Source organism: Zootermopsis nevadensis, unplaced genomic scaffold, assembly GCF_977971745.1.
Source record: "Zootermopsis nevadensis isolate Lab colony 2312 unplaced genomic scaffold, Znev_1.0 Znev_ptg000011l, whole genome shotgun sequence".
Taxonomy (NCBI): domain Eukaryota; kingdom Metazoa; phylum Arthropoda; class Insecta; order Blattodea; family Termopsidae; genus Zootermopsis; species Zootermopsis nevadensis.
In genome coordinates, this window is record NW_028259143.1 from 8865771 (window position 1) to 8893498 (window position 27728).

The 27728-nt window shown below is 36.4% G+C and overlaps 2 protein-coding genes and 1 long non-coding RNA gene across 8 annotated transcripts in view; 1 reads left to right on the forward strand and 2 right to left on the reverse strand.

Annotated features, from left to right (window-relative positions):
• The window catches only part of csul (protein arginine N-methyltransferase 5), a 546076-nt gene that overhangs the window by 95192 nt on the left and 423156 nt on the right, over positions 1 to 27728 (forward strand). The window lies entirely within an intron of this gene.
• Positions 7104 to 11548, reverse strand: LOC147874044 (uncharacterized). Its single transcript, XR_015534723.1, has 3 exons — positions 11418 to 11548; positions 9797 to 9921; positions 7104 to 8284 (listed from the first exon to the last, which is right to left on the reverse strand). It is a non-coding gene; the product is annotated as an uncharacterized LOC147874044 (long non-coding RNA).
• The window catches only part of LOC110836151 (uncharacterized), a 321064-nt gene continuing 310958 nt past the window's right edge, over positions 17623 to 27728 (reverse strand). For all 5 annotated transcript variants that reach the window (XM_087347246.1, XM_087347248.1, XM_087347244.1 and 2 more), the window contains 2 exons: positions 20260 to 20472; positions 17623 to 19890 (listed from right to left, as the gene is read on the reverse strand). In XM_087347246.1, the coding sequence (XP_087203372.1) occupies positions 19789 to 19890; positions 20260 to 20472 (315 nt within the window). In that variant the 3' untranslated portion in view covers positions 17623 to 19788. The remainder of the gene's footprint in view (positions 19891 to 20259; positions 20473 to 27728) is intronic.

Genomic DNA, 27728 nt, shown 5'->3' on the forward strand with positions numbered 1-27728 from the left:
TGTAGAAATTTCATATGTAGAACGCCACACACATATAGATCAGTTGTAAGGATATTAAAATAAATATCCCGTCAATTGTTGTCTACTGAATTATAATGAATTTTAAAATCAGAGTTACCGATTTACCTAATCGATAATTCTAACTGAAATCATGACGATAGAATTTTTAAGTTATATTGTTCGCGACGTGATTGCGATGGTTGAATTTCGTTCTATTTTCCGCCGGAACACAGGTCACAGAACAGTCGTACATAAAGCTGCTTGTTGCGTCTTGCAATCAGCGGCTTATCGTGATTTAACTTCATGTTTTTTTACAATCTCTCCTCCTGCAGTCCACTATTTATGTATTCGCTAATGAGCGTATGGTAATTTCCTTGTTATTGGGTCGAGTTAATCTATAGAGCAAGTTCTATCCCAGACGTCGTCGTAGAGTAGAGGTAACCACATTCCCTGTTCTTCCAAGTCCATTTGTTAGCTTCTTACTGTGAACAAAACAGTCAGTGGATTTAGGCATTTGATATGGCTGCCTTCTGGGGTTTTGCGCTTTGTAGTCTGGTAGAAGTTATCCGACGTTTCTGACGCGTTTGATACCTCTTAAACGTCGGCACAGTTCTATCAGATTAATGGATGAGTAATTCATTGCTCTCCTACTTTTTTATACTTTTCCAGGGATAAGACCACTTGGGCAGCTTCGTGTTCCGAATCTGGTACGATAATCTTTTCTCTGCTCTTCCAAATTTCCCTTTTGTATCTGGGTTTATAATAAAATGCCTTATTAGGATGTGCATCTCCTACCTTTTCGTATGGTTCCTACATTGTAATCTACAGGTTTCTCTCAATAGCACTTCGTTAAGTAAATGATCGCTTTACCCTCTTCGTCTTAACGCCAATTATCGTGAGGTACGATCACAATTTCTCGTCCTCTCTTATTTTGTGATTGTTTATATTTCCATCTTTCTTCATTTAGATTTTTCTCTACTTTACATTCACTCATCCGACCTTTTTATTTATTTTTCCTGTCTCTCTATGTTTTCTTTGTTCTTGCTTTTCTATATATTCTTGTTTTTATCTCTTTCTCTCTACATTATTCTGTCTCTTTCTGGTTCTTTATTTCTAGCTGTCTCTGATTTCTTTGTTCTATTATTTCATTTTTTTTAATTTAGCCACTTTAAAAATTCGAATTGCGCACATATTTTGCACGTTTCATGAATAATGACGTCATGTACATTATCTAGGTGGTTTATTCTCAACCAAGGAATTACTCAGCCATTCACAAAAATCAGATTCTGATTAGAGCTCGTACGCTTTTCAACTTGTGTTCTGTTTCTTCAGTCCAAATGTTCTAACATTTTGCATCGTGCTAGTTTTTACGTCGGTAGGTCAATAGATCAATTATACAGCATCATTCATTGTCGGTTGTCCGTGGCTGTTTCTTAGACGTATTCACGGAAACCTGGAGTCAATCTTGGACATTTTAATCTTGAAGACGTGCAATACCGTGACAAGGGACTCGTTTGGTATGATGATACCTCTATAATATCCACATATTTATATTTTACTACTTTTGACATTTCATTTTATAAATCTCTGCCTATTAGGCTTGTGGAACAACTTGTTTGCTCGAGCATTGGAAAAGCAATCCCATTTTAACGTACAAAACTCAAATGAAGGCAAACACTGCAGACGCAGAACGGATTAGAATAATTGCACGAGACATAATTCCTTTACTCTGGTTAGTTGGGACTGGGAATACGGGTATAAAATTAAGCTGGAAGAAAAATGCAATATTGTACCACTGCATCAAAATACTGGCTATTTGGTGGAATACCTTTTATAAAACAACAGAAAGCTTTGTCTGCCTTTGGGTTACCATTGGTCGGTCCGATCAGCAAGAACACTGCTTCGTTATTGTGTGTGGTGCTGGAGAATAAAGCCGCTGTGCTGTGGTAATAAAATGCGCTTTGTACCTTCATTTATCCAGTTTCCGACTACGTGTGCGCAGAATCAATAACGTTTTCGCCCTCTATAGGCCAATGACAACTGTGTATATACTTTTCTTTTATGTTTATATCTCTGTATGCTACTCGCCGAGTGTATTTGTGAGTTTAATTTGGTTCTTAGAATGAAGAATTACATATTATACCAAAAGATTAATTCGTAACGGTAATTAGTTGTCTTGGAGGTGTGAACCAGATTCTTGAATACTGTTTAGAATTTAGTAAAATAAAATTTAATATTATCCAGATGTGTCAAAATAACAAGGAGGGACACATTAAAGCTCATTACGATTCTTAAAATTGCCCACTTAAATCAAAATTATAACGGATTTGCAAAATGTAGTGAAATTTCACTAGTATTTGACACGATAGGACACATGGACGGGATTGTTTACGAAGTCTTTGGCGGTCAAAAATACTTGTCTTTCTAAATTATGTAGTTCTTTATAAATTAATCATGAAATCTAAATTCCGCGATCTGTCGGAAGCTGTTGCTTCTTACCACCATAATTTCTTTACATTGATACAACCTTTATCAGAAAGACGAGCTGGCGACGCCTGGGGATCTCCAAGAAAGAGATGACCCCTCACCCAGTAATGTGCTGCCCACTTTGTCTTTGATTTTTCTCTTTGCACCCACTGTTCTGCTACCCTTTAGAACTCACCGTATTGTCATTTAAAAAGTTTTATTAAAATTTTCAGGTGCGTTAAAAAAATGGGCACTACTATGTTTGAACGCCAGTCCGTTTGTCCGTCCTCATATAAAAGAGCTCAGAGTAGATAATCGATTTAGTACAGCCTGGTGTAGTGGACCTTCAGTAAGTTTTGTCAATCCATTACAATTTTCATAATTTTAATAGCCCTTTTACTTAAGAATTTTAATAGTATTTTGCTTATCGTTTAAGATATTTGGATAACAATAGAATAAATTATGCGAGTATTAGTTTCACATGCATGCATTTAAGGGTAATTACATTGTTATAAGGTTTACAGTTTTAGGGCTATATCTTTATTGCTTAAAGATTGTTCAATTTTTTCTGCAACTTCTGTTGAAAACGTTTTTAGCAGCGAAAAAATATTTAGCGGGTTAAGGCTCGAAATGGGCTTAAAACGCATGCAGATCTTCATGTGAGATGGCCGTTTGTTGTTCTTTAACACAGCCGTTCGCAGACTGCTTCAGTTTTTAGTCTCTTTTCACGTGAATAAGAAATGTTGAGGCCTCAGCCAATAAAAACTATTTAAAACTTGATTTAGGTCTTTTTTGACCTCTGAACTAGACGGAGACTGCTATTAGCCTGCACGTCGTGTTCGATTTTTTCCCTGGGGCAAGATCCCCCGGTGCCCATTGGACAGAAGGCTGGGTGGGCCCCAGAGGCAGCCTCGTACCTGAAATCGAAGTCCGGTTGTCCAGCCATTAGCCTAATCAGTTTAATAACTGACCTTACTAACTGTCAGAATCTGATTTAACATTGTCAGAAATAATAAAAATCTAACCACATAAATATATTTGTGAAAAACTTTTTATTAATTTTATATTTACATTTTAATATGGTATTTTTATCAATTTGTAGGCATATATACATAATTAAATCTCTCGCTTTGTGAAACTCTATTGTAATAAATAACTTACGAAAATCTTATTCGTCTTACGAGGAAAATTACATTTCTGTCCAATCTTCATCACTTCTATTGGACACAAAATGTAGCTAAGAGTGCTAAACATGCTTAAATGTTTCACTCTGCAAAAATCCAACAAGCAGTTGCTAAGTTATTGTTAACAGAAGTACGAGGAACTTAGGGTAGGCAACACACGTTGGTGAGATGAGAAATTAGTACATTTTAGTTGGCAGGCATGGTTAAGAGAAACCATTCTAAACGTTCTGGGCATGGTTGCGAATGTTAAGTAATTAAACTAGATCATAAGGACACACGGGGTAGGTGTAAACCTAATTCATGTGGCTCAGGAAAGGAGCCATAAGTGAGATTTTGTGAGTAAAGCAGTGTTCTATAAAGTTCGGAAGAGTGGGAATTCATTGACTGGCTGAGCAGGTAGATTCTCGAAACGGACTGTGCTTAACGGGGTAATGCTTTCGTCTGTCATGGAGCCATTTTCGCTCTGACGCACAGAAACACGCTGTTCACTTAGGCCTATAGATTTGACAGTACGGTCAGCATTTTGGGAGCGGCCTTTACTTTGATCCAGAACCTGTTTCCAGACCACTGATGCGAAATGTTATTGAAATCTGTACCAGCAGGGAACACACAAGTGTGAAGTGGATACAAGGTACATTTAGAACAATCTCTCATCCGTTTCATAATACGTAATACAAATATATTCATTCGTAGATATTCGAACCACGAACTTTTAAAAATAAATTACCAATATGATAAGCGTGAGGTAATATTTTTTGACATTATTGTCTCTGCTCATATTTCCATTAATGTATGATCCATTATTTTCATAACGTGATTAATGAAGCCTGTGAATTTCGAACATTGAAGGACGAAATGGAAGAATATAAATGACAGTGAAATTTACAATGCAAATGGATCTGTACATTGTCAGCTTACCAATGAAACGTAATAGGTGTACTGGAAATATTAGCTTCACACTAGTATTGGCGTATGACATATTTTAGCGTTTACAGTATCGTTCCAAAGTGTGTTACCTTGATTAGAATGAAAAGAGTTATTTTCCATAAGAATAAAAATGATTTTGTGAATACCTCTCATACGGTCCGCACTGTTTTACCCATGATAGACCCTTTTTGTACTCTCAATTTATTAATCGCTGAAACACAGCGCTTTCTTCTGAAACGGCTGTAAGGACCTGCGAGACCACATGGCGTCAGCCCAGAAGACTGAAACAGAACCTCGGATCTCAATTCGTGACTCATCTAACCGCTATCAACCCGTTTAGAGAGTAGCAGATTGAAATATCTCTACAAAAATCTGAGAAATTGGAAGACTGCCGGCTAAGAATATTACACGTTAGCTATAGAAAGAGCTGAAACATTCTCCAGGACACTTGTTCAACATGGCGGACAGCGTACTCCCATATTCAAAGACTAGTTTTAAGGGTCTAAATAGGACTGAAAGTTTTACCCATGTAATGACTAGAAAATGCTTCTTGACGTAACAACAATAGCAGAAATTTTTAGTTTAATTTGCAGTTAATATGCATCCATGTGAAGTGATTTAAATTTAGGCCTAAATATGGCGGACGTCGTTTGACGAATGTGTTTACCTCAACGACGGATTTGTCAACATAAACATGTAACACTGTGACTGAAACCCCATAGAATTTCGCTTGTATGAAATTCTTAAACGTTTTGTTTGTGCCATAAATTAAATAACTAGAAGAATCTGTCGCGATCTGCTGTTTGTCATATTTCGAATCCAGGCTTAAGCCTCATTGTACGTTTCCGAGGCAAAAATTTGTCGCCGTTCTCAACATCCAGCTCAATATTGATTGTATTATTCGTGTAATTAGAAGGTTCTATTGGTTAAGGAGGTGTTTTCAGAACAATGCTAATTGCGAGTTTCCAGCTGGATTTAGCAAAAATTTATTAACAGTACAATTATATAAATTGACTCAGTTGCACAGGGGCTACTTACAACAGGTGATTTGCTTTAGAAAAAATCCATTTATTGGTTTTGTGATCTGCGTTGTTTCTGGCGCAGTCTTTCATTTGTTACCAACATTTTAGGGGAACGTAAACCCACAAGATAGGCTTAGCATGTTCCTCCGAAACGCTGAAGTCCCCGTGTTTCTCTCTCTTGAATCAAAATATTCTCCTTAGCTCCTCGGTCTCAGTCATTACAAGTGTATGTTCTTTGCGCAAATAACAGACAAAGTTTTACACGAAAAAACCAGACACCCATTTTGGAAAGTCTTAAAGGTACAGCCACCAAACCAAAGTGGATTATATTTCCCATTACTGATATAAGACTTTTAATGAATGTCCAGATCTGGCCTTTCATGTTCAGTACTTTTAAAAAATAAGCCAATTTTCTTAGCTACTTAAAGGAGACATGCAGATGGCTTATATTCGTTTACAGTGAGTGAATAAGCGATACCTTCATAAATTCAGAAACTTAATAAGGTAATCAAGGTTAGCTAAAGTTTACGATTCAATAAAGACGATTAAAAAGTTGTTAACAGAGAACATTAGCCGTAATTACATTGAGTCCGCGGATTTATTTCAGATTGATCTAAAGTGCTCCTATTTCACAGTAAAAATAATTAAAATTACCAAAAGGAATATGAGCAAAAACGTCTATTAATTTGATAAGAAATTGAAATTTAGGTTTAACAAGCGATCAATTATCTGGGGGAATTCACACTTTTCTTAGAAAACGTGATGCATGTACACGCATTTACAATTCTACTTTTCTCATTTATAAGCCTGTAGGTTGTGTAAGCATTGGTATTGAATTTATGTAAATAGTACTGATAATGCATATTGTTGCATATATTTATGTAAATATGTATATTTATTTATTTTATACGTAAACTGAGATTTTAGTAATTTATTATTCTTATGTATCCTCAGTCCGACTGAATTCTTTAATTTGTACAAATTTAGTAATATCAAGAGTCGAAAATTTTTACAAAATTGATTTAAATTCAAGTGTGTTTGCTTTCTTTTAAGTGTTATTAAAGGTAATTATGAAGATTACCTGTCTTACGTATTTGAAAATTAATTTCTAAAACTATTTCGCTACCCGCGAATGAAGAATTACAGCGATATTCTAAGATCTTCATCGAACCAGGTCACAATGTTTATGTATGCAGTCGGTAATACGGACCCAAGAGGTTAATATACGAACCTGCTCGTTTTAATACGCAGAGAACATTACAAATGAAGGGTGAAGTGGATCTGCTGAAATAATTCATCTGTCTGCAGAAATACACATAGCAGGTAAATTAAATTTCATTAATTCATGGTTAAAAGAGGGAGACAGATAAAAGCTCGTACAAATTTGTTTTGCCTTTTGCCATCTTCTCCTTAAACCTAGATAGCTACTTTGGGGGACAGGAAATTTAGTTTGTGAAATCGCTGTAAGCGTAAGTGGGTATAGCAGAATTACAACGCATGTGTGTATAATTTATGCACGCTGTAATTTCGCGTTATGGATAAATTACAAGTAATTGTTAGTTACAAATCTTTACATTTCTTGCTATACTGACGGTTTAACTTATCACTCCCTTGTCTGGTTTTTACAATCAGACTATGGTAGAAAGACCTACTAGCATACTTATCGAACTCATCTACTGAAAATACAGACTTGAAATTAAATGTAACATTTCAGAAAAATTGTACGTAGGCCTCGTGTACTGTAAGGGTTGTCCATTAAGTAAACATTTTCGTTTTTATTTTGAAAACTTTCACAGCTTCAACAATGGCAGCATCATCCAAACACTCAGTAGAGTTAAAATATGTCACTAGTTTAAAGAAACGTAAATTGGAAATCACGTCGTCTGTGGGTTCGTTCAATTCAATTACTGACCCCTGGTTCATTTAATGACATTTAATAAACTCTGTTGTGTTCCATTCGATTGTGAGATCAGTGCAGTCTGGTAGAAGTTTACCAACGTTTCAAAATGAAGAGTCATCTCCCTGATGATGGAGGCAGCAACAACCTCTGAAATGTTGATGCACGTCTACCAGACTAAACGGCTCTACAACCCAGAAGACAGTCAACTTCTTGTTAATCGCCGTGAAAATCTCAAATCCTACTTACATATAATTTATTCTTAATGTAAGTGTATTTAGAAAGTAAATAGGTAAACCCATTTCCGGGCACCTTGACATTGAGGCTTCGGCGTGAAGTCAAACACTCACATCCTTGTGGTACTGAGGATAAGAGTATTCGAAGCTCTGCCTGCTTCAACATCAATTCTGTTCGGACATCAGGTAATTTACAGTATCATCAAGCACCTTCATGTTGAATGTCTTGGCTTTTGGAATTTTCTCAACAATTCTGCTGTGACCGCCGTATGTAAAAGTATAAACTACTTTCTCTGTCGTCATCAGTTTAATACACAGCTTTGTGAGGATCCTGCAGCCTTCTTAAGCCTTAAGACACTGCGTCAAAATTGCGTATCAACACTGAGGAATTCTTCAAAAGTTGTAATCACTCAACATAATCTAGCTGTATAACTCCTGGAAAACTGTGATGAATTATGGGTACAGTTGCAGATGCAACACGAGCTGCTTCTTGTATTCTCATCCCTTCTGGCCATGTGGCTTCTGTGTCTGTGGTAATTGTGTGTTTCAGCCCTGTAAGAATTGAATACACGTTTTAACCCAGAGAACATTGACAGACGAGAATTTTGTACATCTATGATAAGTAACCGTCGCGCTTGTAACTTCTCCCTAAAGCCAGTCAATAAAATTTCGCTAAGGAAATATTACAGGCGTGAATACTGAGCTCAAATAATTTTTCTGAAATATTTTACAGCAATATAAACATACCCATTCTGTGGTGCAGGAATTTCCTTAAAAAGTCGATTGTGTACTCGGCTTGTCAAACAATAGCCCACTTCCTTTATGGAACACGAAGGTTCATCACCGTGTTCACAAAAGTCCACTTCCGGAATTTGTCCTAAGCTAGCTGCATCCAGTTCGCTCCATCTCCTATCCACTAAGGTCCATCTTAATGTTATCCTCCCACCTACGCCTAGGTCTTTCCAGCGGTCTCCTCCCTTAGGTCTCCCAACCAGTACCCTGTAAACACTTCTCCACTCTCCCATGCATGCAGCATGTCCTGCCCACCTCATCCTCCTCGATTTATTCACCCTAACAATATCAGGTGAGGAGTACAGGCCGTGAAGCTCATCATTATGCAAATATCTTTCTAAACACTCTGTTCTCAAGGACCCTCAATCTATGTTCCTCCCCCAAAGCGCAAGACCAAGTTTCGCACCCATAGAGCACAAGTGACAAAATTACACTTTTCTAAATTTTAATCTGTAATGTTTTTATATGAGACGGGAGGACAAAATAATTTGGACTGACCGATAGCAAGCATTCCCTGAATTTAATCTGCTCGTAATTTCGTCTTGAACGTCATTATCACTTGTTAGTGCAAATAATATATTATTAAAATATAATACGAAATAAAGAATACATCACATTTGACTGGCATGCAGGTTCAGCTACAAGGTACATAATAGCTAACTCCCTATTAGCAGAATTCGCCGGGCCAACATCGACACACCAAAGTCCGCCACCAGACATAATCCTGAGCTAATTCCATCCACTTTCCACGCTCACAGCCCACCTCTCTAATATCCATCTTAATATTATCCTCCCACCTACTTAGTCTAACAAGTGGTCGTTTTTCAGAAGGATTTCCCACCAGAATTCTATATGAACCCCTTGCCCCACATGCGTGCTTCATGTCCAGCCTATCCGAGCCTCCTATACCTTACTATCCTCACAATGGCTCTACTTCGAAATCGTTTTGTTTCGTAACCAAATTCATCGAACAATTTAGTCTCACTCTGCGTGCTGGTTACGTGGTTCTGGAAATTTTAGCAAAATATATGAAACCTGTCATAATACAATTCTGACGGACAGTTACACCATAGACATTGTGTCATTGATTTCAATACATTAATAACATGTCGGATCCAAGTAGCGAATATAATGATACTGCCTAAGTTTTGCCAAATTTTATAAGAATATGAAAAAAGTTATAATTTATCTCCGTCGCTCTTCATAATATTCACGAAATTTTGACGTCTGTTACCACCATAGCTTTTTGAATCAGTATTCAAATACACTTACTTCTCTGGTGTGATATTCCTCAAATCTCGTACACGACCCCTGAATGTCATTTCTCTGAGGACAATTTTCACTATGCTGTATATAGCCAACACGATGACACACACTTCCAGGATTGAGAACTCTATCTGCAAGATTGAAACAAATTGCTATCAACATAACGAACATGTACTTCTCCGTTTATCGATTTTTAAAATATCTGCCGTGCCAGTGGCTGAGGAGTGGAGTGTCAGCGCGGTTGGGAAGATGAAAGATACTACGTGTATAAGCAAACTGCCTGTAGGTAAGAAGTTTTGAGAAGGCTAAGCGTATGTCAGAAAATATATTTTCAATGAATTTTAAATTGTTCCCTTTTCACCGGAGGATGGAATCCCATCCAGTTTTCGAAACGTTGTGTTCTCTTCAATAACAGACGATGGACAAGTCCAAGAATTTATTAATCTTGAGAGATTAAATTGTTTGTGAGATTTTGACGAAATTTTACTGCGTAAGGACACGGTCCATTGGCGGGCTATTATGGTTTATGAAAGATGGGCTCTGTTAGAAGAGGGTATCAGACGAATAGTTTTCATTTGCTGTCCCATGTAGGTAACCGTCCTTCTAATCTCGTTTTTTGAAACAAAATATTTGGAATCTTATGTGTTAGTACTCAACAGACTTGAGCTGGAACTCTACTGCAAAATTAATTTCTTATCTATACTCAGACTACGACACGCAAATTAATAAGACATTGAAAATAAGGAGAGATCAAATGTAAGAGGACAATTTTCTTTCTCCCACTGTTGAGTCTACTAAGCTATGGCATTGTATCACAGTGTCCTTTTAAAATAATGGAACATGCATCCATGTGTGTGCGAGAATGTGTCTTAATTCTTGAAAGTTGTTATCACATAGTAAGACTGAATGAAGGCCTTAAAGGAAGAGTTTGGTGACGTCAAACTAAAGACATACGTTAAATAATGTAATTGTTGTGTTAATTACTTTCTTTTTAAACGATATAACTTTCACAACTGGTGACTGGGATACTGGGAACGACCCGTTCTTCAAGAGCCTAAGCACTGCGGGACCCAACTTTTTCGTTGGCTTGATCTATAGACATTGGTAGGGATCGGCCCGCCGCACACAGGACAGCACAACACAGAAAAACGCTGACAAACATCCATGGCTTGAGTGGGATTTGAACCCACGGTCCCAGCGACCAAGCGGCACAAGGCCCACGCCTCAGACCGCGCGGCCACTGCGGATCCCAACTCTCACAACAGATTTTCTAAATAATTTTTAATTTTCGTTTAAACCAGATAGACCCCAGTTAATCCACAACCAGGTTAAATGTGTGTCTTCAGTATTAATAATTTACACACGCAAACTTACATGAGGTATACAGCATCTCAGAGTTTGCACATTAAAGGTATACGAATTGAAATACGTCTTATTATTTAAACCGTGTTTCAACCGCCAACAATAATATTCCTGCTTCGGGAGCAAACTTTTCTACTGTTTAAACACGCTATGGAAGAAATATAAATTCAAAGTCGCCGTTGAATATCGTACAATATATAATTAATTATTTACATATTTTCTTCCCTTTGATAAATGTGACGGAAATTGAAATTAAATCACTCACCTGCATGACAAATCTTCCAAAAATCTTCCTTTCTCCGTGAACTGGCCAGACTGTGCGATCTGTTTTTATCAAATTGTACGCTGGCTTCTTTGCTTTCTTACAGGGCAGTGCGAGTAAACAGTCCGCAAACAATGCGTATCATAGTATCACTAAAGTACTTTGTTGTTACTTGTTTCTGTGGTAACGTAACTCTAAACAATGTTGGTGCATGCAATGCTTACTTCGAAAAGGATTAATTTATTTCTTTTAAGAACAAATTTTCTAATTATTACACGTATATGTATAGGTGAGACTCGATATACTAGCTGATTAAAAAAAGTGTTAAACAATGTAACAATTTTTGTAACTTTTCACATAATGAAAGAAGAATCTGTAACCGGAATAAAGTTTTATTCAGCATAGAAATTAAATCACTTTCATCTAAAGATCGAAATCGTAATTTGATAAAAAGTTAAGTTTTCGTACTGCGACAGCAAACGGACTAGGCCGATACCGAATTATATGTACGCACGTGCTGTGAAAACCTAAAATCTTACATACCAGTAAGACTGTTACTGTCAGGGTTATATGGATGTGATCTGATATGATGTAGGCCAATGTATTCTATAGAAGTGAATATAGCGATAGGAAATCGTTTAGGTCATAAAGCTGAGTTTGTGAATGAGATGAAATGCGGTTATTTTTTTCACAAATTTGCTTTGTGTTAACGGATATTAACGGAGTAATTGCTTTGTCATTGGATTAGTTATATTCGTTTAAATATTCGCACAAAAGTATGAATATAATAAAATCGACTTCCATAATTATGCATTATTTATTATCTTTATTATTGTCATTATTATTTTCTGGCGCTGTGATTACAGTTGTTTGGTTTAAGACGCGAAAATGTCAGAAGTAGCAGCAATTTTTGTTGTATTCTTCTATTCCTTCTTCAGTTATAAAAATGAATTCGGAAAAACAAAACCTTTGATGGCAGACACATTGGGCTTGGAATTAAAACAAAAATAGTTCAGCGTGCACGCATTACCGGTCAATAATTTTATCTACCACTGAGACAAGTTTTTGGGTAGCCTTCACATGTAGGACATTCTTACAGTTGGATTTTCTTCAGTTGTATGTACCTCAATGTTCTTACAGTGCAGTGTTTGAGTTTCTGTAAACCCCAAAACATTGAGTTTTATTATGGGTATGAGTTGTCTTACCTCAAACCTGCAAACTATTGTGTTAGTTTTGGGCTCGGAGTTTAGCTTATGAGTGTTTACCCTCTCAGTGTATATTTTGATGCTTGCGGTAGCCAAACATTTCACCAGCAGTACACTGGGCTATATTGAAATACGAGCTGGAATTAGTTCAGTATTATTTAACGACTTGTCCTGCCAGTACCATATTCTCATCAGCGAATATAAACCATGGTCTTCCTGCCTTCTTTATCGCCAATTGTACTGTTAAATGTTGAAACGAATGGAATTGACAGGCTTTAATATGTATACATTTTATTTTATCAATTAGCGCTATACGTCTATAAATATGTATGTGATTAAAGTATTCTCTTAGGTACAACTTGTAAATTAATATTTTTTACCAGTTGTGTTCAAACACAGAAATAAAATCTAATTACTCCCATAAATTTTAATTGACATTTGCAGCGATTTCGTTAAATATGATATTGTTAACAAAACTCCCGAAGAAACGTCAGAATTAAAATCATAATTATCTGATAATGATATGCCTCAGAGCAGAATTTGCCATTGGAGTGATTATTGCTTCCGATTCGTATTTGGAAAGTTCTGTGTTCAAATCTCAGCTTGAGGACCTGTTATACTGACAGGTTTTACTCAGTCCCTCCAGGAAAGTGTGGTGTTGTGCCTTAAGTTAGGCGATCACTGCTTCCTTCCATATCCCTTAGAGTTCATTATTCATTAATAATCATAACATTCGGCAATGTATTGATAGAGACTACTGAATAATGAGTGCTAAAGAAGGAGCAGGAATTCATGTTATGAATTATAACAGTCTCGCTGCGTTGCGACCCGAAATTTTGTTTTTAAGAAGTGAAATATCATCTTAAAAAGTTAATAGTAAATGTCATTCAAAATACATTGAAGCACGAACCGTGACCAACAAAATGTTACTTTTTTACATTGTTTTCTTTATTGTAGGTTTTAGGAAGTCTAACGAATAAGCACTAAGAATAAGATAAAAGTATATGAATTATTTTTGTACGTTTTTGTTGTATATGGGATCTGTATATTCTTTAAGCACGATGACCTGTAAACAGTAGTAATAAGGCAAAATATGATTTGGGGGTTTAACGGCGTTGAGTCCGAAGTTGGCTGTCTTCTGGATTCTTGCGCCGTGTAGTCTGGTAGAAGTTAACCAACGTTTCAGAGGTTCTTGATGCCTCAATAATCAGGGTGATGATGATGATGGTTGCAGCATGGTCCTCTGAAACGTTGGTTAACTTCTACCAGACTACACGGCGCAAGAATCCAGAAGACAGCCATCTTAGTAATAAGGCTGTAAAATTATAACCTTTATTTAATTTTCGTATTTTGTGACACATAATAAATTTCTTTCGTTTTTTGATTGCCTCGTTATTTTTATGGTAATACTAGAATACGCAGCTTGTGGCACGCCACTGAAGCCGTCACATTGAAGAGCCGAAATCCAATTTGTAAAGTGGTGACATAAATGTGCGCTGTCTGTATTTTACCAATCTTGACCTCTTTTCACTCGAGCTTTTATTCAAGACGATTCCCCTAATTTCTTGTTACGTTTCCACTCCAACTAACACGAGAGTAAGTCAGCCAGAAAAGACACAGTTCTAAGAAGGACTTTCAACTAAATGGGGTATATGCCTTCGCAGAGGTACTGTACAACAAATCCTGTCTCTGTTACTCACTATCAGAATCCAGATTTTATACAGTAAACGTCGTAAGAATTAGACAGAAAATATATCACTATAAAAATGTGAACTTTGATGTTTTAGATTTCACTTTGTACACTTTCAGACGAATTTATAAAGTGATGTATATTAATTTCTGAAGCTTTACAATTTGCTCAGATTGTGTGGTAAGGAAGGAAGAATGGAAAAATGAACATGTTTCTGGAAATAAGCTGAGCGTGGAATAATTTAGATATGTCTTAATAAACATTTTGTATGATTGAAGAAGATGTCTTAAAACCTCGGCCACAATAGTGAAGTCAGATTCCTCTCCGTTAAATCTTGAAGTAAAACCATTATATTATAAACATTTCTTTTCAATCATATACATCTTAATTTGATCTTATTTATCTCTTATGATGTTTGTGTGTTCGTAGCCTAATATCGCATCATATCCTGAAAAATTAATTTGGAATCAAACTCATTATTTATAATACGAAAATTGGCCAATTTACACGAAGAGAAGTGACAATGTCATAATTACCGAAAAGTTTGTAACAATTATTGATACATATTTGTCCTACTTTAGTTTGGACTTTTTCGTTGCCCGAGATATAATTGATATATATGGCGTTTCGGGAGTTGGATCTGCTTTCGCTTTCAGACATTCTGTTGCCATTTTACTGACAGATTTCTTATTGTTTTATATTATGTCTTTCTAACCTGGCTTTTGTCTGTTTCGGGACAAAGACAGTTTACTTATATTTTTATTTTAAATAATAATGCCAAGTATAATAATACTCTATTATAATAAATTTGTGAGATATAGTGTGTCAGGGTGTGGATGTAGCTCGGGCTAGAGGCTGGTGACTAGCTTTTTTGAACACTCGGGGAATTTCTGACTATCTTAGACTGTGTGTTTCTCAATAAGAAGTCTGCTTCGTGTAGATTTGAGGTTTTCACGGCAGTGAAGATAACAATGTTGTTCTTCTGGATTGTGACAACGAAGTCTGTAAAGATGGATACAGTAAGTTCTATGTTTCTGAAGCGTTGGAATCTACCTACGAGTCTACACGAGTTTGCACGGCGTCATGACCTAGAATCGCAACATCGTTCTTTGCTACATGGAGATAGTTACCATAAGCTTTCGCTTATGGTAACTATCTCCATGTCAACCGTCGAAAATCTGAATATTAGAATCCTACGCTTGACCTGGAGTCTTTTTTAGCATTTCAGTACAAAGTATGACGAACCCATGACAACCAGAATATTTAAAGTGTAAGTATGGTCCTTACAATGTTTACATTAGATTTTTAGAAGCTAAGCTGCTCATAGCAGCAACTTTGCCTTGTCAGATTCCTTAAAATTACTTATTTGTAAACACCTTTCCTCCTACCTTGGGCTGACGGAATGCACCTTTCCACAAAATGTCGAAAGTATTTGTCAAACAAAATTAACTTCAGGTCGTCAAAAGACTGATATAATGTAAATAAGATTTATGTTTGTCTCAGTGAGAAATGAGATTTAAGGTTCTCAAAGTGGGGAGTATGTTGATGGCTGTCTTCTGGATTGTTGGGCCGTGCAGTCTGATATAGAAAGTTCTATCAGACCAGCTATCTTTATATTAGTCGTCTTGAGAATCTTAAATCTATAAAGTAAACCTCTATGGGCAGGATAATCTTTGATGTTGGGAGCAGTGAGCAGCTCTAAAACATCGGTAAACATCTACCAGTCAACACGACGCAACGGCCCAGAAGATAGCCAACTTCTTTTTTCCGTAAGCTAAGCTTCAGTTCAATTGAAAACGGAATATACCCAGTACAATAGAATTCCGCATTTAAACAAGGTCACTGAATATATGACGTTTTGACCAATGGTTGTCATGTCAGTGATGAAATATTGATAAGAATTCCAAAACTGCCTCCGCCCTGTGTTAAGGTAACTACAGTTTGAATTCATTCAGTGATCGTGGTTCATTGTCCGTCATCGTCTCTCAGTACCAAACCGATAAAGACAGGTTCAGATATTGTTGCTGAGAAACGAACATTTAACGCAGAAAGCAGAGAACTTCAGACTTCGTCTTTGCTACACTTCGTTGAACGTAGTTAATACCGTCATTTATGGTGGCATCTTTTATTTCTTTTTTTACATTCGAGAACTCTCTTCCGCTCTGTTCACTGGTGCGTGTATACGCCTGACTCCTCGCATAAAACGTCCGCGTCATACTGCGGACGTGCCCACCTGACTGTCACTGTCAGATTGTACACCTTCTCGCGCTGTTGCCTTATCCTCTTACACAGCTTTCGAGGGGCGTGTCTTGGACATCGCAGAAAGTTGCAGCTCGAAATTCTTGACTGTAAGCTCTTCTGAAATATTTATCACCACGTTTGTAACAAATCAAAAATACGTGGTAATAGATCAAATCTCAGTTTAGTAAATAACAAGCTGAAGCAGTCAAATATAATCGAATGGTATTTAACGACGCTTTCAATAGCTCAGTCTAGAAAGCGTCGAATGAGAGGATAGGAAATAATGAACTTGTGGATGTGGATATAAACGGTCGTGGCCTAATTTAATGTGTTCTCTTAGGGATTTTAAAGAAAGGGATGAGGAAACCCACGAAAAATCTTTGTCAGGATAGTCGGTCTCAGGATCGAGATTTAAACTCGAAAGCTCCCGAAAACGAAGAAGGCGTGTTCGAATGGTATCAGTACGATCCATAAACGTGATGTACACCCGACCTTGTTTATTTGGTACGTCGAACAAAATCGATTGATCAGGACGAAAAGTTCTAAATTATCCTTTTGTCTGTAAACGCAATCTCTCTCTGATAGAAATAGGGCGTGAACTGGATTCAACTTGCTCAAGGCAAGGACCTCTGGCGGGCTAGTGTCTTCTTCTTCTTCTACTTATTCTTCTACTTCTTCTTCTTTTCTGACCGTAATATGGACTGGGTAGGTAATCCGAAAGGGCTTTTGTGAAAACGCTAGTGAACCCTCGGGTTATTCAAGGATTTGTACAATACAGACGTAATTTTATGTAAGCAACGTGTCGGGTGGATGACTCTGTAAAGTGCATGCAAAAGCGAAGTAGATTATTAACAGTGTTTTAATATAACAGTGTAACAAATGGCTGGTGATATTGAATGGAAGAGACGGTGTTTTATCGTACCGTCACAGAATCATGGAGCTTAGCAAAATTAGTTCTACTAAATCGAATATACTTCACGGATATTGTTCTTTCTTTTGAATTATTGAATTATCTTGCAAATGAAATTGCGTGTTACGTCTTTGTCTGATGATCAGTAATGTGGCTTCGAAATATTTACACAAGCAATACCTTTATTAATTGCAAGAACATTACAGTGTCAGTATAAAATAATCCTAAAATAACATTTAGGGGAAAACTGCAGAAAAATATGAGAATGGCTTTCGAATTAAATTTTGCTTTTCATGAGGCATATTATATATTTCATAGGGGTTTATACCAAGCTTGATTTTAAAACAAACAAAGTCGTATTTAACCAGTATACTCAACACAACCGCAACCCAGTCAGATACTGGGTCTCAACTGATAGACAAATTTTATTTCAAAACGCGTCACAATCACAAAGCTAACAGACATACATTTTATTTACTGATAAATTAATCACAGTTGAAGAGTCATGAATACAGATTTGTCGGTAATAGTTAGGGTTCATACATAAAAACATATTTTCACTGTGTGCACAACACCTGATGTAAATTTCATACTTAAGACAACAAAATAAATATAATTTTAAGTAGACACATATGTCATCAAGAAGATGTCAACATTGATGCGTATCGTTACAGAACAGCAATATATATTTACTTTGAGCAGTGTGGAGATGAATTACAAATTTCAGCATCAGAACACTGAATAAATAAATAAAAATGTGTGAGTCCTGTGAGAAAATGAGTAAATATAATTATGTAATGCTGTGTCGACATCCGTTGTCTCGCTGTTTTGTCGAAATTTTAAATATAACAGGGGTACAAGTTTTGCAGAAATGTTTTGGTCCTCAGCCATTGAAATAGCTGCGAAGTGAAGATAATGAAATATGAATTTCTGCTTTTGGCAAACGTGACAAAGACATTTTGCCAAAAAAAAAACTGTTGATGCAATATGAATAAAGCTCGGCTTCCAGAACAAACCTAGCCGTTCACCATCAGACACGGTGATGTAAAAAATCACGTCCATAACATGTTCCTTACGGACTTCGACAATACATGTTGGATGCTGCCAAGTTTAATCAATTTTTGAACTTGAGACATTTAGAGTTTTTAAAATTGTTATAAATAATTTTGTGTATTACCACATGTAAAGGCGACATTAAATAAAATTATACAAAAATGTATGTTTTATAGCAAATAGTCCACTTGGGCGCGGTGAAACCTGACCACTGTATAATAAGCAATGGATAGCTTTGACCCTTTGAAGCCGAGACTTATCTACATAGTACTTAACAATTTAGCACTTACCTCAAATAAATCACAACACTTCACCATTATAAAGATCAGCTAGTTAATGCTGTTTAAAGAAATAATTGGTGTTTACAGTGACAATCATATGAAACCCTTACGTACGAAATGTAGAGCTATTGATTGTTAAAGCATTTGGTACATTTGATTACCACTGGGTTTTAAAGGGCTAACATTAAAAGTGACTCAAGTTGCGTTACTCATTATTATTACGAAACATCACAGAACAATATGTAGGATTCCTACTTGTAAAACATAACACAACCACTCATAATTATACATTCCAAAAAATAAGACCAATAATTTTATAATACAGTGGGATGTAATATAATGTACCATTTCAATGATGGGTAATACATTTCACTTGGATTCTTGAAATGCAGCGAGTTTTCAGAAGTGTAAACAATTAAATATTTATGTGTTTTCCTGTATAGCATAAACATGAAGGATCACTCTTACTTTGATATATTTCATACATATATTTTTGACATATTTTATTTTGATGAATTTTTTTCTGAAATTAGTATAATAAAGAATATTCAGACCACAAATGTTGTAACACCCGACGTTCGCGTTGTTGCTGGGCCTTTGTTTTCCTGTCGAATAAAATACGGTTTCTATTTTTATGTGTATATTCATTATGTAAGTTCTCGCTCGTCTAATAAAAATGTGAATATCTCTGTCAGTATTATCATCGTATTTTTAAAACGTGTAAATCAATGTCACTTCATAGACTGCAGGTAATTTATTATTTACAGTAATATAAACACACTCTTCTCAGCCTATAATTACTCTCTTATCTTTTAAAACGCCAATATTAAAAAAAAATATACGTACTGCTTTCTGTATGTCATCACGTGGGTAGGTGATATGTGTTTAATTTTGGTGATACACGTATGGAGAGAATAAGGAAGGTGAACGATTTTGGCCAGCACTCAACTCTCACGCTCATGTACGGAATTAATTATATAAAACCACCAATAAGTCATTCTTGGGCACTAAGTTCTCCATTTGTGATAGACACCTTTACTGATTGTTGGTCTGACGTCGCAGATTCCAAATTCTGGTTGGTGTCAGATGATTGTTCCTGAAAAAAATGCAAAATCTGCATCTTACATACAATTATTTTGTGTATACACAACATAGTTCCATTGTTATAATAAGAAAATAATGTTAGGCTAGTGAAATTATTAACTGATCTTAGTATTATATAACATAAATAACTGTTGTAAAATTCTTTTGAAATTAAACGGAAATTTAAGATGGCTGTCTTCTGGGTTGTAGCCCCGTGTAGTCTGGTAGAAGTTTGCCAACGTTTCAGATTTTTGAAACCAGACTGCACTGCTTGTTTGCTTTATCCAGTTCATATTTTCTGTCCTTACTCAGGACCCCTGTCATGTTTCCCTTCGCATTTCCCTCTTTTACTTTAGGCTGCGTAAATTGTTGTGAGACTTACAATATGCAATGCGCTTGTGATGCACGCCTGAGCAGTTGACTCTACAACCATCAGGTCCTCGAGTTCTTTGTCGTGATGCGTGTCGTCAGGATCATCCAGAAGGTCCTTGGTCTTTCCCATCTCCGGGGAGGTTAAGTTGTCTTCACCAGATAATTCCACCACGTCGTCGTCTTCCGGAGTAGGCGTGTCTTCACGAACTCTCTTCTTCGCCTCCTACCAACACAAAGATATGAACACAAAGCTTGTCAAATAATAGCGTTCGTCAATTGCTGCTCGTTACCTTCATGACAGGAATGTTACAGAGCTTGAGTAATTTAGGAAAGCTGTCTTCTAGATTGTCGCTCTGATGATAGGGGCAGCAAACACTGCCGAAACGTCGGCTAATTTCTCCCAGTGAGGTGCAACGACCAAGAAGACAGCCATATTTGAACTCGCCGCCTTTGGAACCTAAAATCTCAACTTTAGTAATTTTCTTAAGTAGTCGGTTAACATAAATGATCTGTTAACTTAAAACAAAATTGAATTGTAATTAATATGGATCCATAACTTTCTATTAATTATGTATTGTGGAAGATGATCTAAACAACACCTGATGAGAGACATGCCGAAACATGTAGTGTTAATGACGTACTTTATGTGTGAAATATATAATTGATGTTGACGGTACTCTAATTTTCGCCATTCCCATTTCTCCGACCCTCTTACACAAAAATATTCCAAATACTGTTTTACGTATACACTCTCATTTATTTTTCTCTCGCTTCAAAGGTAAAATCATAGTTATGAATATTTTACGATTTAGGGTTTCAGCAATGAGACGGAATATTCATGACTGTATTGTCCTTCAGTAATTTTTCAGTATTTCCTGTCTTGGATCTGTTGCTACAAACCTTGATAAGAAATCATGCTTTGAAGCCAGAATAAAACAGTGCTCCTACACGTGTCTACTTTATCATATTCGAATTCTAGCACCAGTTGTCCGGAGTTAACTGGAATTTTGCGTGTCATTCACTGGCGTTAGTTACACATCGCCATTCATCACTCGACGAACTGTAGTCGTGATTAGCTTAATAGTAGTAATTAGTGAGGAGTATAATAATTGCCATGTAAATGAAAGTTTTCAACCTCCATGGAGTTGACGGTCTTTAGGAATAACCGTGAAAAATCTTGTGTGGAAAGTAACATCAACAGAACACGCAAAACAATGACGAAATTAATAATAGTGCATGATGATGACGATAATAATTTTGATAATTTATTATTGTATTTTCTGGGAAAAATAAGACGCACTTATTTTTAGGAAACTTTTTTCAAGGATCTGAATGTGTCTTATATAGTAAAACCTCTCTAAGTTGGACACTTGGGGTTCCACGAAAATGTGTCCAACTTACAGAGGTGTCCAAGATAGGGGGAAAGAGAAAAATCAGATTGTGGTCTAATGACAATATAATCTATTTACTTACATACACTAACTACTGTAGGCTTACTTGAATTAAGAATTAATGACAATAGTATTAATAATAATCTTTTGGAGCTCACTCCCATGCATTGCACATTACAGCCCATTCTCAATAACACTTTCTAAAGTTAAAGTAATCCAGTTAAGGGTTCAGCAAAAGAATAGTTAAACACTTGCAATGCATTCCAATGATGGGTTCAATGCCCATAGGATAATCCTCCAGAGAGGAGGCATTTATCAGTCAGATATTCAAAATAACAAAATATGTAACTGAAAAAGTTTCCCTAAAAAGCATCGAAGTTAAGTGCATGAACCTGTCCAACTTACAACGAAAGAGGTGTTCAAGTTCCAGGATAAAGGGGTGTCCAAGATATAGGGTATTGTGGACATGTAAAATTATAGGATATTCACCGGTTCCAATTAAAAGTGTCCAATATAAAGGAATGTCCAGGATATAGGGGTGTCCAACTTGAGGGGTTTTACTGCACTTTGGAAGTAATCTTTAGTCTTAAAAATGTTCCCCTTAAAGTCGTGTTGCCTTTTATAGTGCCAAAAATACGGTAATTTTCTATCCATCCAATACCGACTGGTATTATTAATTGTTACATGGCAAGCCAAGTACCTTATAATAAATATTTAAAACATGTAGACCACATTCTTCTTCTTCTTCTATGGCGCAACACCCCCGAAGTCGAGCCTTGGCATCCTCCCATGTGGGAAGTTTCTTCGTCTGTAGACCAGGTTAACTGAATATTAAATCAAATCTTTTTTTGTACGAAATAGAGTAAATTAATTTTATTACGTTTTTGTTATTTAGAAATCCACGTGTAACGAAGCAAGTGACTTTTGCCTGAATTGTGTAATAGTAGGATCGAACAGTCAGAATCATTTCTGTCCGTCCATATGTTTTGTCTTTAAAATTCGGGATCATCTATTGATAAAATATCGTATCGGAGGTTTACACCAAAATTAGTGAAGTTAATTTTATTTTATCGCCCCTATAAACCTTAATTTTTGCTTATAATGAACGTCAGGTCATCATGTATACTTTCTTAAAAGAGCGATTTCTTTTGAAAAATATTTCGGTACCCGACGTAATACTAAAGTCTGCCACGAGTAGGTCTCTTTGATATTTTATGTGCTGTATACCTATCGAATTACATCCGTGGACCGGTATTTTTCTCGACAGTGAACATAGAAACGATTTGTAGCATTTATTTCTACCGCAACAGTGTAGCATATGATGATGCAGATATAACAACATAAATTCTGGAATAAAATGGCGCATACAGTCGTTTTGATGAAGCTACCAGAAAACATAAATTAATAATTACTCTCTTAAATTATTAAAATTCGTTAATGATTTATAATTTCGTAACCACAGCTGATGAGTCATTGTAATTAAATGCCTTGCTAACCAATTCATCTGAGATGTTTTTAAAACGAACCATTATATATTTCTTTAATTTTCATGTAATCGATAATCCAAAACAATCTACCAACCAGTATTTGTACGGAAATACAGTGCGTTCAACGATAAAGTTTAACCCAAGTGTTAATTCACGGATCCCTGCATATACTGCTGTAATGTAGGCTACTTTATTTTGTTTATTTATTTTTGAAAAGATACTTGACTGGAATTAACCGTTATATGACTAATTTTCACGAAAATCTAGTCAAATTATATTTGATAGAATAGGTCTTACGATGAATTACCTTGAGGTGACATACATATAAGACATATATCATGCAACTTTGACTCGTGCTAATAAAATTAGTCACATTTTTATAATTCTTTAACATCTCATTCATTTTGCAAGGTTCTAAAAATAAAAACTTATTTAGTGAATCATTATATAACTTTCCGCCGAAGAGAGAGTTACAGGATGTTGTTTTGCATAGTGGATTAGATTCATCCAAAATGGCGTTAATTGTGCTGAGAACTCTAGGCACGAACTGCGTTGTACGCAATTGACTTCAAGCCTCATAGAGCAAGCGAGGATGAATCACAGAATAACGTTGCCAGCTGCAGCTGATGCCAATGGGAACAAACAGTTCAAACTATTTCTCGAAACCGCAAAGTACTTTTACTTTGAACCCAGATCTTCTGCCTTTACAAAATGTCTCCTCGGCCTCAAGAAGTTTGTAGTTTGTTTGTATTTCCAAAACAATCGGGGATTTCGATTGAGTCTCGTCTTTAGAACCAACAGACACGAACACAAAACCGAAGTGAATGGCTTCGTTTCTCGCTTTTCACAACCTGATTCGCCCTAGTATCCTGTTAAATGCGTGCAGAATTCAGTGCAAATTACCGCAGTAATTGAATTGCTTTTACGAGACTCCGGAGCGCGAGGATGTACGTTTAAAAACAAGTTTACTCTATATTTGTAATATCATCTCTTCAGAAAACAACGAAATATATATATATAGAATTCGCATACTTTTTGTGTGCAATAGATTAACAGGGGTTCTGTTTGGTTTAAAAGTAAGTTAAAAATTAATTTAAATGTCTGTTGTAAAATGACGTTCAAAAGCAAAGGAATAAATACAACGATGACATTATTTAACGTATTAACATTTATAAATTTCTGTTAAAACCTGGAGTTTGGACAATATGACGTTATTAATATCCGCTGGAATTATTTTTTAATATTTGATATGTACTGTATTAAATTTTATATAAAATCCCTTCTGTTATTAGTAAATTTTTAAAAAGTCTAAGTAGTGTATACATAATAATAGTGTAGACAACAACTGGTGTCTTGGGAGGCAGCATTAGAAACTAAAGTTTCTTGTACTCTAACATTTTGAATTTAATGAAGAGCTTGCGTGGACAGTAGCCTACAGGATTGAAGAATCGTTCGATGTACATGCATTATGTGACGTCTAATTTGTTGATAGCAAAAGCGAGGGTGAAACAATAATTTAAATGATTTTTTGAGGTCAGCTTGACGTGGTTAACGCCCATGTAAAAACATTAGTTCTTCGTCGTAAGACCTCAGTGAGGAACCAAGCAATGATGACTAATGACCCTTGTTATGATCACGTTCCCGACTGGAGACGCATTCTTGATATTTATAATGTTTTTCTTAGTCATTAAAGTCAAAATCTTAACAGAAACTTAAAATACACATTTATTTTGTATTGTATCCTATTCCACGGTGCGCAATAGAACATCGCTTAAAGGAACCGAATAAGATAAAACATTACAGCGGAATCAGAAACACAACGTGTCTGCCACATTTTAATTGATAAATTTCAGGAAGTTTTCAAAATTATTTCACTACATTCTGTGCCATACTGTAGATGCGTAACTTTTTCTAATGTACTGTAGGCTATTACAAATTCGTGACGGCAGCTGACATGACATTTCGTGTTGATACCCTCATGGAGTTGTTTTCTTGTGATAGCCAGTGTACAGGACGCGGGAACTGCCACACCCATTGGAGATAGGGCTGCCGTCCTGTTTCGCAGGGGTACCACCCTTCATTTCCACTGCAGGATGAAACAAGCTGGAACCAATCCATCGTGTTTTCCTCCTAAGAGCTGGTCGTCACTACGGCATCTGTCGATAATCTCTGTAGCATGTTGATGAACGACCCCACCGACCGAGTAACAATGATGGGCGTGGCCCCATGGACACCCCCCTCCCCCCGCGCCTGTCATACGTTACACGTCAGTTTTGGAACGAAGAATATTCCCCAATTAGTTAAAAACTTCATTCCTGGCTTCGAAACTAACGATTTGAAATCGTCTGTTGAAAAGTGGCGTGATGAGTAATAAATTATTACCCGTTTGTGGTTGAACCCAACGGCAAATAAATCCCTCTTTGTGGTGTTTTTAAAAATCGACAGGTAATTTTTGTTATCATTAGCAATACTTATTCAGAAACGAAAAATGACCACAGTACTTGTTCATTTATAAATTTTATTGAAATGTGTGCAAACTACAAAAGTTACGTATTGTTTTAAATTTGCATCTGGCACATGGAAAGCTCGCGTTTTACGACGTGGTCTAAAATGTCAGTAACCTTTGTGCCACTTGTACTTAAAGCAGCAAATCAACCAAGAATCTTGACTTTTTCCAATCTTTCGGAGTGAAAAAATTAAAGTAGCCTGTAGTAACCGGTAACAAATTAACAAACGATTTTGCGGGGATGGCTACGAGTGGTCTTGGGCCAAATGTGGCACGCATGTCGTCAGCTTAAATATAAGATTCAATGTAATTAATCGATTTTCCGGATAACATTTACGTAAATTAGGGAAAATTCTCTAATGCTGTTTTACGTAACCTCCTTTATTTAACATACAGAGGTTACAGGTTTTGCCTGTAGTTTTCTATGGGTGTGAAACTTGGTCTCTGACATTAAGGAGGGGACGTAGACTGAGGGTGTTTGAAAACAGGGTGTTGAGGAGAATATTTTAACCTAAGAGGGATACATTACTAGGAGGCTGGAGAAAGTTACATAATGAGGAGGTTCATAGGTTGTACTCCTCCAATCAGGGAGCTTGAGATGGCTCTGGATAGGTTCCAGCGGTGGGCTTTTTGAACACGGTGATGAACCTTCTGGTTCCATAAAGTGTTGGGAATTTCTTGAGTGGAAGAGCGACTTTTGACTCCTCAAGAAGGACTCGGCTCCATGTAGTAAGTATGTACAGAAATTTTAGGTATGGAGTAGTGAAGCCAGGTATTTGCTTGTTATAGCTGATCGCAAATTGTGTAATGAGTTGCAGTTGCTGACAGACCCTTTCGGTGGTTGCAACAGTACTTGAAATTCGATACGTGTTACGAAATGGGTTTTACGTATGCAAGACCATCTCCTTACATTGGCTCTTCCCAATATCTTAATTAAACATGTGGCTGTTAACTGATGAAACGTGGGCGTCAGAAGCGAGGCAAGGAGCGGAGCTTGGACGTAATGACTGAAGGCCTAAAATTATTTAGTAGTGAAAATTAGGACGTAGCTGTTGTTTAATATTTCCATCAAATCAGCAGAACACAAATTTGCACTTTCTTTGTTTAAAATTTAATGAAACATGAACACATCCATACCCCTTCCTTACCGCGACAGCGACTGTCCACCCCAACATGTCAGCTAACTGCTAGTTCCGTTTCAAACTTTCTTTTCACAGTTTGAAATCTGAACAGAAATGCAAAGTACGGAGATATTATTTTTACTCTGTACTTCATGAGCCCCTAGTTATCATGAATAAGAAATCTGTTTGGAGTGTGTTTATTTCATGACTTGAAGTTGATGTAAATCATTAAAATATACTTTTTTTTTGTTCTTTGCCGACGTTTGCTGCATCGTTGTTACAAAAATAAACAATAACTTCGCTGATTTCCAAGTAGTCACAAATTAGCGTTGGTTTATGTATTGAATGAAATATGCACCATACCAAATTCTGTATTTAATAAAAATATTTTTTCAAATTAAATTTGTATTATATCATGTTTAATTGTCCATATGATAAACCGTTTTCTAAAGGATGTAAGAGACTTCAGCTTCCTGTAATGTAGAGATTATAATGAACCTGTACAAACAAAAATCAAATTCGATAGACAACTTTCTGTTTATTTATTTATTTAGTGTTCTGTCTGACGAAAGGTCCATATGAACAGGATCCTTCCATCCTTTTCTCGGACTGGGACCTGTTCATATACGTTCTTGGCAGATGATCTAGAAGTGGTTTGCCATTGCCTTCTTCTGTGTGTGAATGGAGTAATTGTTGGGATGCCACGGAGAAACCGGGGAAGCCCCCGGAGGAAAACTACGTGTTGCCTAGACCACGGCCTTGCCCAACACAAGTTATAAATTCGGGCACCGCCGGGAATCGAACCCGAGACCCCTAACCGCTAGACCACCGTGGCACAACTTTCTGTATAACGCCATATCATCTTTTTCTGCTCAGTATTTTCAGAGACGAAACATATCAACAGATTGATAAATACTCGTAGACAGTACATAAGATATATTCCTAGTTCCTTAAATCCGTAAATTTTTAGTCGG